The 14,755-nt window shown below is 34.7% G+C and overlaps 1 protein-coding gene across 1 annotated transcript in view; it reads right to left on the bottom strand.

The window, feature by feature from the left end:
- The window catches only part of CFAP46 (cilia and flagella associated protein 46), a 69,371-nt gene that overhangs the window by 32,328 nt on the left and 22,288 nt on the right, over positions 1-14,755 (bottom strand). Inside the window, exons 18-28 of the mRNA XM_085064503.1 lie at positions 13,241-13,453; positions 11,700-11,910; positions 11,211-11,360; positions 10,376-10,483; positions 8,527-8,708; positions 6,883-7,014; positions 5,346-5,511; positions 2,642-2,726; positions 2,396-2,534; positions 1,687-1,870; positions 1,095-1,254 (exon numbers count right to left, since the gene is read on the bottom strand). Coding sequence (XP_084920629.1) covers positions 1,095-1,254; positions 1,687-1,870; positions 2,396-2,534; positions 2,642-2,726; positions 5,346-5,511; positions 6,883-7,014; positions 8,527-8,708; positions 10,376-10,483; positions 11,211-11,360; positions 11,700-11,910; positions 13,241-13,453 — 1,730 coding nt within the window. The remainder of the gene's footprint in view (positions 1-1,094; positions 1,255-1,686; positions 1,871-2,395; positions 2,535-2,641; positions 2,727-5,345; positions 5,512-6,882; positions 7,015-8,526; positions 8,709-10,375; positions 10,484-11,210; positions 11,361-11,699; positions 11,911-13,240; positions 13,454-14,755) is intronic.

Raw genomic sequence — 14,755 nt, 5'->3', positions numbered from 1 at the left:
AAATTTCTGAATTGAAAATGAAAATATTTAGGGGGGGAAAAAGAAAAATGGAAATGTATCTACTGAAGATGTCCTTGTTACATTGTTGCAACCTGTACCATGTTTTCAATCAATACTGTTGCAGTTACGTATAATAAATTACGTAAGTCTGACAGAAGAATGAAACCCTCAAAAGGCTGGACCAGATGATCTTTTGAGATTCCTTTGAACCTGGGCTGTTTTATATTTGAATCTAATTTTCCTTATTATATTATTTGAATTTCCACTTAGACCTTTGCAAAAATTTTTTTGAAACTTAAGAAGGCCAGTAATCATAAACAACCAGGTGAAATAGGGTGGGAAGATCATTACAGAACTAATACAAATCTTAAATCACCATAATACTGTAAAAAAACCCCAACAAAACCCCTAAAGGAAAGAACAGAATATTGCTACTGTTACTAATCAACTGTGTGACAGTAGAGACACTGAACATTTATCTTTCTCAATGAAAGCACCAGAATTGCTTGTCTGATCTATGTCACCTATCCCCACAAAAAAAGAAAAGCAGAGCAGATGTTCATTACTGCCATACAGTACAGTATTGTTCCAGAAATCAGATACTTTTTTCCCCAAATGAATATTGCAGTATCCTATCAGAACTGAACTATCAGGTCACTGAGGTCACACCAGTACAAGTGGACTTTTTTGTGAAAGAATCAAATAATTTTTACAGTTACAGAAGTAGATGAAAGTTACATCCCTTTGAAAGCCATTTTGAAAATTTAATGCTAAGATAAAGCCCAGGAAAGAGCAAAAAAAACAAACTGTCCATTACTGCTTTCTGGTAGCATCTCACAACTCGGGAATCCTTGTGTCAGAGGGGAGTGGTATCTTACTGTACCAAAAGACTGAGGGTAAATCTCCACAGCATAACACAGAATTCACAGATGAACTGAAGTTTAAAATAAAATAAATTGAATAAATGCCAGTAAAAGCAAGAGAAAATACAGGCAAGCTTGTGCCATTTTTGTGATAACTAAGCCATAAATTTAAAAGCTCCCTAGTGTTTCCTGCTGAGAAATTCCTCTGAATGAGATACACCTACTATATACCTTCCTCTTGTGAGGATTGCATGGTGAATTTCATATGTAGCAGGAGATCTACTGCCCAGTCCAGGGGTTTAATAGCATCATTGATGGGAAACTGATTACAATATAACCATTCAGCAAATTCCAACAGGTAATCAACTCTCTGCCATTCCTCTTCTCGTTTCTATAAAAGGAATAAAGGAAAAGTTAATTTGTATTTTTTTAATGTAAACCATCAAAATTATATTCTAACATTTTATGTAGTCTTAACAGCAGCAAAAAATAATAATTTGACATCAAGCAGTTTTATTGGCATCACAATCAGAGTTATGATAAATGGAATGTAACAGAAAACTCCACCGTCAGTTAATTCTTTGTTTTATTAAAACCTCTTGCTACTCTTAGGCATTTTTTTTTGGCAGGACTCAACCAAAATTTTAATGTATACAAAGATTCAAACCATACAAAGTTATCCTACTGAAGAGTAATTTCGAAGTCATAAAAAGTTATGGCCAACTGTATGTCCTCCCTATCCATTCAGGAAGTTGCAATCCTATGAATCACTTGAGATACATCATTCAATCAGCATGGGAACAAACAGTAAGAACTGACAAACCTGTAAAGCAATGATTGCGTTTTGAAAACAGCTTAACTGTCCAACAATACTTCTGGAGACTGTTACCAAGTGACGCCACATATGTGACAAATAATCTTCACTTTCATGACTGATTTTCTGAATGGCCATCATAAAATTGCATGCCAATCCTGCCCTCACTGTAGCCATAAGTTTGAAAATCAGGCTAGAAAAAGATCAAACAAATTACAAATTACTTGCACCTGTATCTATAAAGTAACTTTGTGAGCAAGATAGATATACTAGTTCATACCAGTACAGTACAAAGATGCCATGCTGATAAACTGGCATAAAAGGGCACAAAACCTTCAATTCGGATAAGATTATGCAAATGGTATCCTAGATAATTTAGTTTCCATTCAATGAAGATGAGCTTGCAGTTAGGAAAACTAAAACTTCTGCTTTATACCCACATTTCATGCATGTATTTTCTTGGGAAGTAAGACACTACTTATATACAAGGGGTTTTTAAATTAAATTTACAAATATTATTAACAGATTAACGACTGGCAGCATGGCCTATATATGTCTTTTTCATGGAAAAAACATAACACTGTTCTGTGTTGTAAAGACAGACCAATAAAACGTAATCATAATATTTTCACAATGCAAAGTAAAAAGATACTCAAGAGTTTTATACTTTTCAAGAACCAGAACGCTTTTTGTAACAAAAATAAGTCAGCCAACTTACAGTTTGTCTCTTGTCTGAGGCAAAACTTCAATAGCATCATCCAGGAGTTTTAGTGCTGTCTCCCAGTCAGCTTTATCAGCATATATGTGGAATAACAGACCATATAAGGAGGTTCTTAATGTCAGATCTTCCTCACCACCTTTGAAGTGTATTCAAATGATTTATTAATATACTGCAGAATTAGAATAATGATTACAAAATACTGGGGTTTCTTTTATTACCAGATCAACAAAAGGAAGAACATGCCTGGGAGAAAGCATCCAACTGATAACCCAATATTTTGAAAATCCTTTGTAATCCACTGATGCAAAGGACATATATCATTCTTTTCCTAAAAAAAAGTGGGGGAAAAAAGAGAAAAAAAAGCACCCTTTATCTTTTAACATATATCTTTAAGTATTATTTCTTCTGTGAACCAATCCTTATCATTAATATGAATAGTAACCTGTAACTTAAATAGCTGTTTGACCAGATGAAAGCCACAGGCATTTCTCCAGAGTTCTATAACACAAACCCAATACAAAAATAACCAGACAGTAAAATTCGATCACTTACACTCATTAAATAATGTGAAATCCATAAGTACTGTCAGAAAGCCACAGAGGAGCTGAGGCTGGCAGAGACCCTCTAGAGCTCTCTGCCTACATCCCTGCCTAAAGCAGGCTGCAGGCTTTTTACCTGTGAAAATTTGACTATTGCAATTCTCGCCCAAAGGTCAGAGACTTGCTGTTTCCCTCTCCTCTATAGCACAGTTCTGCATCTTGTCTTGTTTCTCAACTAGATCCATATATGACACACTAATCATTGAATACATGAAGGATGATGCTAGTAAGTTAACTGAGCTATAGCCACAACTTTTGGGTAAGTAGTACATTAACATCATCAAAGGTTTATCAGATTTGGTTTAATCAGCATTTCCTTCCATGAAGACACAGAGTCTGCCTAATTCAGTGGCCTTCTACAACAGAATGTACTGCATCAACCGACAAGAACTACAGATGTCATCCACTCGGATTTCTGTAAGACCTTTGATATGGTACCTCATAATTTTGTTGCTACTGAATTGGATTGATAGAAGTTTGATGGATGTACTGTTAGATGGATAAGAGTTATAGTGCTGGCTCAATGTCCAAATGGTTCAATATCCAGTGGAAGTCAGTAACAAGTGGTACACCTCAAGGGATACCAATACCAGGGATACTGGAACCAATATTGTTCAGTATCATTGCTGACATAGTCAAGAGGATTGAGTGCACTCCCAGCAAATCTGCTGATGACACTGAGGTGAGTGGTGAGGTTGTTTGATGAGAGGGAAGGAGTGTCACACAGAGGGACTTTGACAGGCTTGAGAAGTGGGCCCAAGGCAACTTGGGGATGAAATGAGAGCAAGTCCAGTGCTGAAGGATTCGGGAGTACTGGTAGATGAAAATCTGGACATCTGCTGGTATATTCCAGATGTAACTGCTTTTAAAAATTGCCTGGTTATCCTGATCAAGGATCACTGGAGATCAGTTCCTTCCTCTTACAATGGTTCCTACAGTGTGTGTTAAAAAAACTCAGTAACTCCAGAAATAATCAAATATAGAACACTCTGTTATCAGGATTTTTTTTTCCTCACTAATATAAGTTACTCACCTCTAACTCATAAGAATTACGAACATTTTCAGACATAAAAATACCTATGCTACTTATAATTGTAAATTTTTGTTATCGACATTAAAGTCTTTCTTTTTAATACCACTTATTAAGGATTCACTCTGAAATTATGCTGAGGTGGAGAGTTAACTATATACACATAATGAAGTATTCCTTTTTACTGGTTTTAAACATATCGCTACAAATAACAAACTTTAGGACTGTGTCTATGGGCAATTACTTTTATGTTTTTAAACACTGTTAAAGTTCCATGAAACTTAAAATTACCACTGTGCTTCCAAGGACATGTTGTACTCTGATGAGGAACTGATGCTCCTACACACCCAGAATAAGCAGACCAATCACCACCTCTGATTAACTGTGATTTATCAATGGTTTGAAGAGAAATCAAAATAAAGTTTTCTATTCTTGCACTATCCTCCTTGATGATCTAGGATGCAGACTCATGTTTGTACCACTAAACTTGGATGCAAAAGTCATCAACACCCCTTTCAAGAGCTAATTGAAATTGTGCCCACAGAAATGTACAGGAAAACTCACAGCAGCTTCATTGACATGTATATCAAATCTAGAAAGAGAAATGGATCAGGTCCATGGAGTTTTGAAGTAAGAAAAGTTGGGAAGATGTATGGATGTTTCAGTGCACAGAAGAAATTCCACATGGTGAGATGTGTTTTATGACACACATCACCTGCATGCTGTTTCAAGGGGATGACTTCTTTGGATTACTCACGTTCATAATCAACAGGTATTTAACTTTATCACAAATTCCCAGCACAGTCTAAATTTTAACTCCTTCCTACCGCCAAAGTGCCAAACACTCTGTCAAAAACCTGAGGACATGGAAAGTAAAACTTTCCTTTTGCAGGTGGAGGAAATTTGAGTCTCCAGGCAGGAGAAACTTTAAATTAGTAACATTTTTTCTGAGACAGTGTTTTAGGATCTATTATCATATTTTCCAGATCTATTATCATACTTGTCGGAAGTGGCTTTTTTCTGGATTTGAATATTTTCTAAATATTCTTTTTTGTAAGCTTTGTGAAGTGAAACACTACAGTGTAAATCAGACAAGGAATTACTTTGAAGAAAACTGTTATGAGTTTGACAGTTGCCTAAAACCACAAGAATCACAAAATGGAATAAAAGAGCATAAGTCAGTGTATTTGTGAACGTGTGGTATGTGAAACCATAAATGAGTTTATGGTTATGGCTCTTTCGCCTCTTAGGAAAGGTATCTTGCAGCCCCAATTACCAACACCAAGCAAAGTTAACAATATCTATTGGAAATTCTTACCTGTTTGTTTTTAGATTCTGATTTAATTATATTCTTAAGAATTATTTCAGTAGGTTCTCTAAACTGTTCTCTGTCATGTGGTGAGCCTAGGAAAGGTAAACAAGCATTCCAGAAGTGCCTAGCTGCAAACATTACAAGGGAATAATTTCCAGCTTCACCTGCATACCTGAAGAAAGTGAAGTAGAACTTAATAAGGAAAAACAACCGTATTTTAGCCATAATGAAGAATTTTACTTCGATGAACATTTGGGTTTAGCTGATTTATGGATCACCATAAGCAACATCAGTAATGAGGACTTAGCATAAGAGCTTCATTGAAAAGCTATTTTCCATTTTTATATACAAAACAACTTCACATACTCAGCAGAAGTAGGAACAAATAAGTAGCATATTCGTAATTTTACTGTATTTCTGCATAATCTTAGCTCAAGAGCATTCACTAAAAAAAGCAGAAATCTCCTCAAGAGGTTCTCATTTGAATAATATACTTTTTTTTTGCTTTCGATTATGTTAATTTCTCATTCTAAAAACCACTAAAAAATAGAACACAATTATTACCATACTATGGATTTTGCTTAGTCCAGTACCACTGTTAACAGAAGAATGTGCTCCAAATGCCTCTAGCTGCATTCAAATTGCTTTGAGCATATTTCATGCAAATGTTACTTTGAATTAATAAAATTCAATTATCCTCCAGATTTTCATATGACACAGCACTCATCTGAGTGAGAAAAAGTTTGGAACTTTTGTTAAAAATCATGGATTGGTATAATGTAATCACCAATTGAATCATGTTATTGTTTTTTCTAAAAAAGCAGCTTTTTGAAGCTAGCAATCTGATCACCCTCTAGACAGCACTCTTTAGAGTGTGTTTAGACTCCTGCATCCAGTTCTAGGCCACTCAATACAAGCCAGACACAGACAAATCACAAGGGGCTCAGTGAAGGGCCACCAAGAGGATTCAGGGACTGGACTGCAGTTGCCTTAAGAAGAGGGCTAGTTGAGAGGTGGCTTTGGGAGACCTAACAAGCAGTTTCTTAATAACCTGGAAAAGTTATTGAGAAGCAACAGTTAGGGTCTTCACAGTGGATGGCAGGACAAGCAAGAACAGGCATAAGTTAAAATAAGAAAGGTTCAGAAATGTCCACCATGTGTACAGCCACCCAGTGGAGCAGGTTGCTCACAAAAGCTGAGTGTTTCCATTCCCTGAGGTTTTCACAACCAGACTGGATAAAGCCCTGGGTTGGCCCTGCTTTGAGCAGGACTGTGAACTAGATCCCTTCTGAGGTCCCTTCCATTCTGAGGTCCCTTCCAACCACGTTTTCCTATGGTCCTATGACACTACAAGATCAGCTATGTGGAAAGTAGTTGATAAGTTTACTGAAGTGCAAAAATCTGTCAGATCCTTTGTTAAACATTTCAGCACACAACTATTCTGATTTTTATCAGTCCTGGGAGAAAATATGATGACCTCCTAAACTATAATCAAATTTTAAATCTGTTTTATATTGGTTTCCTCTCTCAATTTAAAACATACCTGGCACTCTGAACAAAGGCTTTTGATGCTGCTATGCGCAGATGTTTTCTTCCAGACAAATTTTCCATTATGCTTTTTCCTTGTATACAGGCTGTAGTGCTTAACATTTCTTGTCTCACCCTGTTACCAAGCCTGCATAAAGGCAGATACTTCAAGAAGTGCCAAGTCTTACAGGCTAAGACCATACCAATTCGTATTAATGACGTTTTCAAGTTGCTATTATATAGATGTTCCTTGCTTTCAAAGTTACAAATCCTTCTCTTGTGTTTTCTTTTAATTAGAAAACATTTCAGAAATTGAACATTTTGGAAAAGGTAGACTAAAATAGCTTTTTAAAACCTCTAATGAAAATAACTGTGAAATCAGATTTAAAAACCTATTATCTATATTTACCAAAGAAAGGAAACAGATTTGTAATTTCCTCCTTGTTTTCCTCTATGATACATCCAAAAAATATTAGTCCAAAGTCGAACTTACACACCAAGCAATTAAAAACAGAAATCAGGAAAATTAGACAATTTTTATAGTTTATTTTGGGATTTTTCATGATTATGTCTGGTAAAGTATGCACAGCGTTCTGGAGAAATTCGTATGGATCCTTTTCCACCACATGTGGAAGAAAACAATGTAGATTTCAGTCCCACAGTTATTCAGTTAAAAATCAACACGCAAATAAATTTATACCATTGGTTAATACCATTGATTAATAGCAAGCCAGTAAGAAAATAATAAATATAAGTTGCAGGATTTTAGCGTCTCAGTTACAAAGTGAAACCGCGCACAGCAGCGTGAACATTGCGGCTGCCGTGAGAACCACCATGCAGTTATAGTCTGTGTCCACAAGAGGGCAGCAACGTCCACACTATCAGTTATCAAAAAAGTATTTAATCTCTTTGTCCTCATCTTGTACTTTACTAAGAAAAGACTGTCTGCCTTCCATTATCTGGAAACCGCATTGACAACTCATGACTACAGAATCAAATATTTTATCTTTCATTAGTTTGCATATTGCTAGATGTACAGCAAGTATTCTCTCAATTTCTGTGAAGTTCTGAAACCATTTCACATTAAGATTTCGTACTTGGTTTTATATGATTCTAAACCCATGTAGAAAACAACCATGAGTTTCAAAGAACAAAATACTGTTTTTAAAAGTTCAATTATTTTGCAGAGGAAAAAAATTAATACATATATTATATATTATATATTATTATATATTATATTATTATATTATTATATATTATATATTATATATTATATATTATATATTATATATTATATATTATATATTATATATTATTATATTTTTTAATATTTTTTAATATATATATATGTAGTATCTGAAATATTTCATGTTTATTTCAGAAAAGCAGTGCCCCCTGGGAAGACACCCAAACACATAGATGTATAAACTGCTGATTCACTTGAATAGCAAGCTTCATCCATCTTTCTGAACAGTGTCCAGAGCCACAATCTGGATCTCCCACTGCCTTTTACTTTCACTTTCAACTCTGACTGTACAATTTCTTTGTAAAAATGATTCTTTCTGTTTTGATTATGTGAGCAGACACGTTTACTCTCTTAACTTTCTTCAAAACTTAGTTCAAGTATGCCACCGTACCGTGCAAAATTCTACGTACTTACACGCCGTATTTCTTAATATTTCTACTGTGGACAAAATTCTCATCTGATTCCAAGATCCTTTTGGAACAAGTCATCACACTTTCATAGTCTTGTGATACAAACGCAAAATATGTAAGTCGTGTCAGTGTCTGCAATTCCACTAAGGAATCTGACCAACAGCACTCTAAAGCCAATTTCACTAACTAGGATTTAAAGGGAAAAAAAAAAGAAAAAAGAAAGGAAAAGGAGAAAAAGACAAAAAAGGAGTTTCAATTTCAGGTGTTTAATGTGCTTTTTTCTACAGCAATTACATGCTTACAGGTGTATCTTCCTTACAACCCACCTGGGCTTGGAACAAGTATGTGATAAAGCCATCTAGAAAATGAAAGAGCCACAAGTACAATCAAAATATATAATGGAAGGCCTCATTCACTGTGTAGTAAGCATTACCATAGTGTGGGCAATATCCAGCCACAAGTGTGCATGCCTTTTGGCCAGAAGTATCTGCCAGGACTTATTCTGTCCTCAGTCATCTTTCAAAAATCAGTGGAACAGGACTTTCAAAATTCAGAGCCCATTTCAGTTAAGCCAAAAGGAAGAATGGAACATAGGACTGGTATTGCAACAACCAGTAATTTGTAATAAATAGTTGCTATGTATGTTGTTATATACATGGCAGCTTGGGAGAGCTTGGGGTCCATAATCTTAGAAGTCTTTTCCAAACTAAACGAACATATATATATGTAGATATAGATGTAGGTAGTTTCATATATAGTTTCATCACAGAATCTAAACATTTTCATTGCATTTCTTTTGCACATGTCAAAGTTCTACCATTTTAGAGTAATGCTAATTGTTAATGAATTTGTCCAAATGAAGATACTGCAACACTACTATACATAGCTTTACCACACAAAACTGAGCCAGTGAAGTGATAGGTAAAGTTAACTCATACTGTTTGACATAAATCTGTAGAACAGCTAGAATTAGACACCTATATATTTAGAAAGACCCAGATCCTAGTTGTCAGCAGCAGTTTTCTGGTTGCCCTGACAACCTGCTGTTTCAATTCACAGTCAATAAATAGTAACCAAGCGTACTTGTGTTCTACCTTGAAACTGTCAAAAGTAAATTCACTATAATGTGAAGTTTTCTGTTGAAATGTGGAATACTTCTAATTTAAACCCTAAACCTCCCTATAACTACCTGAAATGAGGCTGGAGCCAGGTAGGGGTGAGTTTCTTCTCCCTGATAACAAGCAACAAGACAAGAGCAAACAGCCTCGAGTTGCACCAGGGGAGGTTCAGGTTGGATATTGGGAAAAATCCTTCACTGAAGGTGTTTTACAGCCCTGGCACAGGTGCCCAGGGCACTGGTGCAGTCCCCATCCCTGGATAAATTTAAAAGTTGTGTGGATTTGACACTAGGATACATGGGTTAGTGGTGGCCTTGGAGTGCTGGGGGAACAGTTAGACCACATGGTCTCAGAGGGCTTTTCCAATCTAAACAACTCTGTGGTTCTATTAAGTTTTTTCCAGAAGAAAAATGAAAAGTTAATAGTATGGTTCTGTACAGAATTCACCTGAACCCATTACGCTCTTTTGACGGTTACCAAAACCATCTGTTAGAGCAACACAAGCATAATTCTAATACCTGTATTCTAATGCAATCTGGTCTTTGGATAAATGAAATATTCTGTCACAAAAATCTTCTACTTGTCATAAATATTTAATCTCTTGGTTGAAAAAAAATAATGGTACAATGAAAGTTACAAAAATAATTTAATCTCCATTTAAAATAGAATTGGAAATAAAATTCATAGTATGCAATTTCTTAAAACTCAAGAGCTGATTATAAGAAAACAAAATACCTGAGATAAGCTAGGAACAGTGAAATCCATAAGACCCAAGCCATTACATGAATACATTTCCAGACCAACAAGAATTCTTGTCAGGGTATTTTGTGCTTCATCATTATTCTAAGAAGAAATTAAAAATCCACATTAAGAGATTTGGGTTTTTTGCAAGCTAATATTATTAAGGACATTAACTGAGATGACAAAGCAATCATGTTAATATTCATATTTCTGTTATTATTGTTGTTATTGTTGTGCTTGAACATCTCAATTTGCTTTAAGCAAGTCCTCCTCTCTACTGTGTACTTAAAATGGTAGATTTTTTGTATTTATATATTTTAAATTAATACTGTCAACTCTGAACTCCTACAGTTTCAACACTAAAAGCTGACATACACAAAACAATGAACGCAAATTTCATATATCACTATAAAATAAAAATATAAAAATAAAATAGCTCTTTCCAGCTTACTAGGTCTATAATCTATATAAAGAAACCAAAGTAAATGTTGATATAAATATAGCTGATTTTTCTTAACACCTTTAATGCAGCCATTTTTTTACATTTATGAATTCAAAATCAACTTTGCTCAACAGTCATCATATGACAAACATCGCCATGGCAGCTAACACCAGAAGGAAGAGTTAAGAAATGTAGACTCATTGCTATAACCAATGTGAAAAAATTTGTTATGTTCCATAAGGAACTACAGCCAAAATTTTTTACATTCTATTCAAATATACAGAAGAAAATACACCTTAATAATTTCAGTCATTACTAAATGAATTTATGAATTTAACTTTTGTTTATAAAGTTTCAACAGTATGCAGCATTTCAGGGAAATCATACCTCCTCCTGAGCCCCAAGCTGATGTCTGATCTGCTGCTGATTTAACTGCTTTACTTTCACCCAGGTAGCAATGACCTGTTGTTGCGCAGCAATAGAGACTGTTTCCTTAGGCATGGTTCCAGTCATCGCATTTAGGGCAAATTCACAAATCTAAACACCAAGAAGAGAAAAAATAAATGTGAAACACAGGAGAAAAGTAGGAAGTTTTTTGTATGGAACATTGTATCCATTACTTATTTTTGAATTATTGCAAATGCATCTCTAAGCCTAACAACACCTCCTTTAAGTCAACCCACCAGGCAAATAGAAGTTACAGTCCTCAGCCCCAAGTTGGTAAGGAGCTCCAGTGTGCATTTGGTGAGGATCTGTGGTGACAGAAACTGTAAAAGAAGGTTGCTAATTTTTTTTTAAAATTCTGCTATTGAATTTATAGGAATTGTAATTTATGATAGCAGAACAAAAGCAACTGAAAAAATTAGGGGTTTGTACCTCTAGGGCAGCTCTGATGTCAGGAAGTCCATTAGGATCCACAGAAAAAGACTGGATGACATTTGCTTTTTCTTGTTTCTTTGTTGCAGCTTTTCTACTACTGGCAATTGCTGTATCTTCTTTCTTCTCAGCAGGTTTTGTCTTTGGAATCCAAGAAATAATTAGGCCTCGAGCCAAAGCATTACATAACATCAGTAAAATCTCAGTACTTCTGTAGAAGAAAACAAAAATCAGAAGTGAATACTACATCAGATCAAAATAAAAGGCAGGAATAAAGTTATTGATTTCAAGTAATAAATATTACTTCAAGTAATAAATATTACTTGAAAATCCGTTTTTTTCTTAGAAAGCAAAATTATGGATGTTACCAAAAAAATTGCCCATTGGCAAAGCACTTTAATGGTTAAAACTACAAAACCCACAATAAATTTTCAGTTCACATCAATTTTTTTCATTCTTTCTAGAACTGAAACTTCCCTTTCATGACAGAAAAAAAAACATATATATGTCAGACCAACATTTAAAACATAACTTTTTATTAATGGGCTGCTATATATAAAAAGAGTAGCTATTTTCTATAAAATTACTCTAAACCAAGACCTTCATATTTTTTAACGGTTGTCATGCCAATCCACTGCCAAACTGGTTTGCTTTTGTTTTTTTCTGAAGAAACATGAACTGAACTAAAACTAAGAGACTAGTGCTAATATATACTAATGTAAGTATCAAAATTAATAAGCGGGTATTACCAGTCTCCATCTCTGCACAAACTGAAATTTAGGTTTTGTTCCCCAGTACTCTTAAAAGAGAGTTCTTTGCTGCTGGTCCTTACCCTACCTAGTGCTGAGGTCACTCTCAATAAAGCGCCAAAATATCTAGGATTTTTTTCCACAGTCAGACTTTGACTAGAGCATCTGCTCCACAATGGTCACATATTCTCCCATTGCATTTAAATCAGTCTCTCATTTCATTTACTGTATAACAGGATTTCTCTAAACCTCTGTAGAATCTATGTTCCAATTTTCATGGTCTACTAATGCGCACATTTCCTTTATTTATTCTGTTTTCTATTTTCTCTTATTTCAGAACCACTAGCAACCACATTACACTGGTTAGAAATATTTTCAATGAACTATATTTACAATATAATTCAACTTCAGAGAACTGACAGCAAGCAAATGCATTTTGAGCTGTTGTGCAAACTCACAGCCTAAGAGCATTTTCCCAATTTTCTGACTAACTTAAGAAAATGCTACTTCGCATGCACAAGTTGCTATTCCATGATGAAGGTAAAGTAATATTGATTTCTCTAAAGTTAATATGGCTCATAGTGTTTGGTAACAACAAACAAACAGAAAGGATTAACATTTAATTTTCACAATTTACCTCCTTACCTACTCCATATATACCAAGGATCTTTCACTATCAATGAAAGCTAGCAATAAATATTTCACAGCACAAAGTGACTTTCAGTATTTGTAATAATACCGTTTATGTTTTAGAAAAAAACAGTATGTTCTTATCTAACCATCTAAATTTACCCGTTGTGCCCGACAGTCTTGATGGCTCCAAGAAGAGTCTGCAGATACTCAATAATGTCCCTCTGTCTTCCTGAAGAAATCAGATGTCTGTTATAATTTAAGATATACACTACAGCATTGTGAACAATCCAGGCTTCATTCAACTCTTCTCCTATTTCAGCTGCACGTTGAAAGTTTTCCATAGCGTACCGAGATAAGTCGTCTATCCACAAACTGCAAAATTAGTATAAAGAAGCTGTTATTCCAAAGCTTGAGCCCTAGAAGGAATTATATCATAAGGTTAAATATGCAGTACTACATCTTAACCAACAACAAGAATAAAAATTTATTAATTTTTGGTTGTATTTATTAAGTCCTCATCCACCGACTTATATTTTAGTTAGACGAGAAGAGGATTCAGGAAAGGAAGTAGCATCAATATAAATCGAACAGTCTCTGACAATCAAATGCTATTAGCTTAAGAAATAGTATCTATGCTTCTTCCACATGTTTGGGATTTTTTAAATGCATGTGTGAATCCACCCATCAGTGCCAGGAATCATTCAATAACCATGGCAAGGCTCTACTTGAATATAGATATAAGTGAGACATGCCCTCTGAGAGTTAAGGGCATGTCTTTTTTACTTAAAACTGCACTTGTTTTTGCACTCAAAGACATTTCCAGGTGCTCTGAAATGCTGTGTTCATTTAAAATAGAATAACACATTTTTCCTTCTATGTGATAACACTCTTTCAATAGCTTTCTTTTTTTTCTTAATTATCAAAATGTATTATTAGAAAAAAACAATATTAAAAATACAGTCTTGAATGATTATACAGAATGGCCATAGTTACAAAGTCATAAAGCCAAAAGCACAACTGACACTGGGTATTACTATGTCAGTGATGGTACAAGATGCTGCAGACCAAAGCATTTTTTTTTCCGATGGGTTTTTAATCCAATTAGGTAAACTCAAAAATAGCTAGTAGCAAATTTTGGAACAGAATTCTCAACATCTGTTCCCCTCAGCTCTGATCAGTTTACAATTTTTGCCATTTTACTGAACATTTGCAAAGAGACAGTGTGACAAACATTATTTAACTTTCAGATTTAATGAACAGACTTAGAGGCACAACTCTGCCACCCTGCTCTCTCAGGACATGACCACCGGGACAATAAGGTTAATATTACTATGAATGTGAAAAGTGGAGAGGGTTAAGCATCATTTTCAGAAATCACTCTCCCTCCTCTTCTCCTTCACAAGAAATAATCATGTCAGAAATAATCGTGTCAAAAATAATCATTTTTTTACAGTCAGTAAAAACCAGTACTTCCACTCTCCCAAATTCATTTCAGTTGATTAGATGGAACACATTTATTTGCAAACTGAAATAACTGTATGCATTCGGTACTACTAAATCATTACAGTTATAGGAGCTATAAAGCAAGACAAAGAGTTTTTGATTTGGGGAAACATATTTTTAAATATAGAATTTAATTATCTAAGTGTCAATATACAACAATTTAATAGGCTT

This window comes from Lichenostomus cassidix, chromosome 6 (genome assembly GCF_008360975.1).
Source record: "Lichenostomus cassidix isolate B80296 chromosome 6, HeHo_3.0, whole genome shotgun sequence".
Lineage (NCBI taxonomy): Eukaryota > Metazoa > Chordata > Aves > Passeriformes > Meliphagidae > Lichenostomus > Lichenostomus cassidix.
Note: the sequence above shows the minus strand (reverse complement) of the source record. Positions and strands in the feature narration are given on the sequence as shown.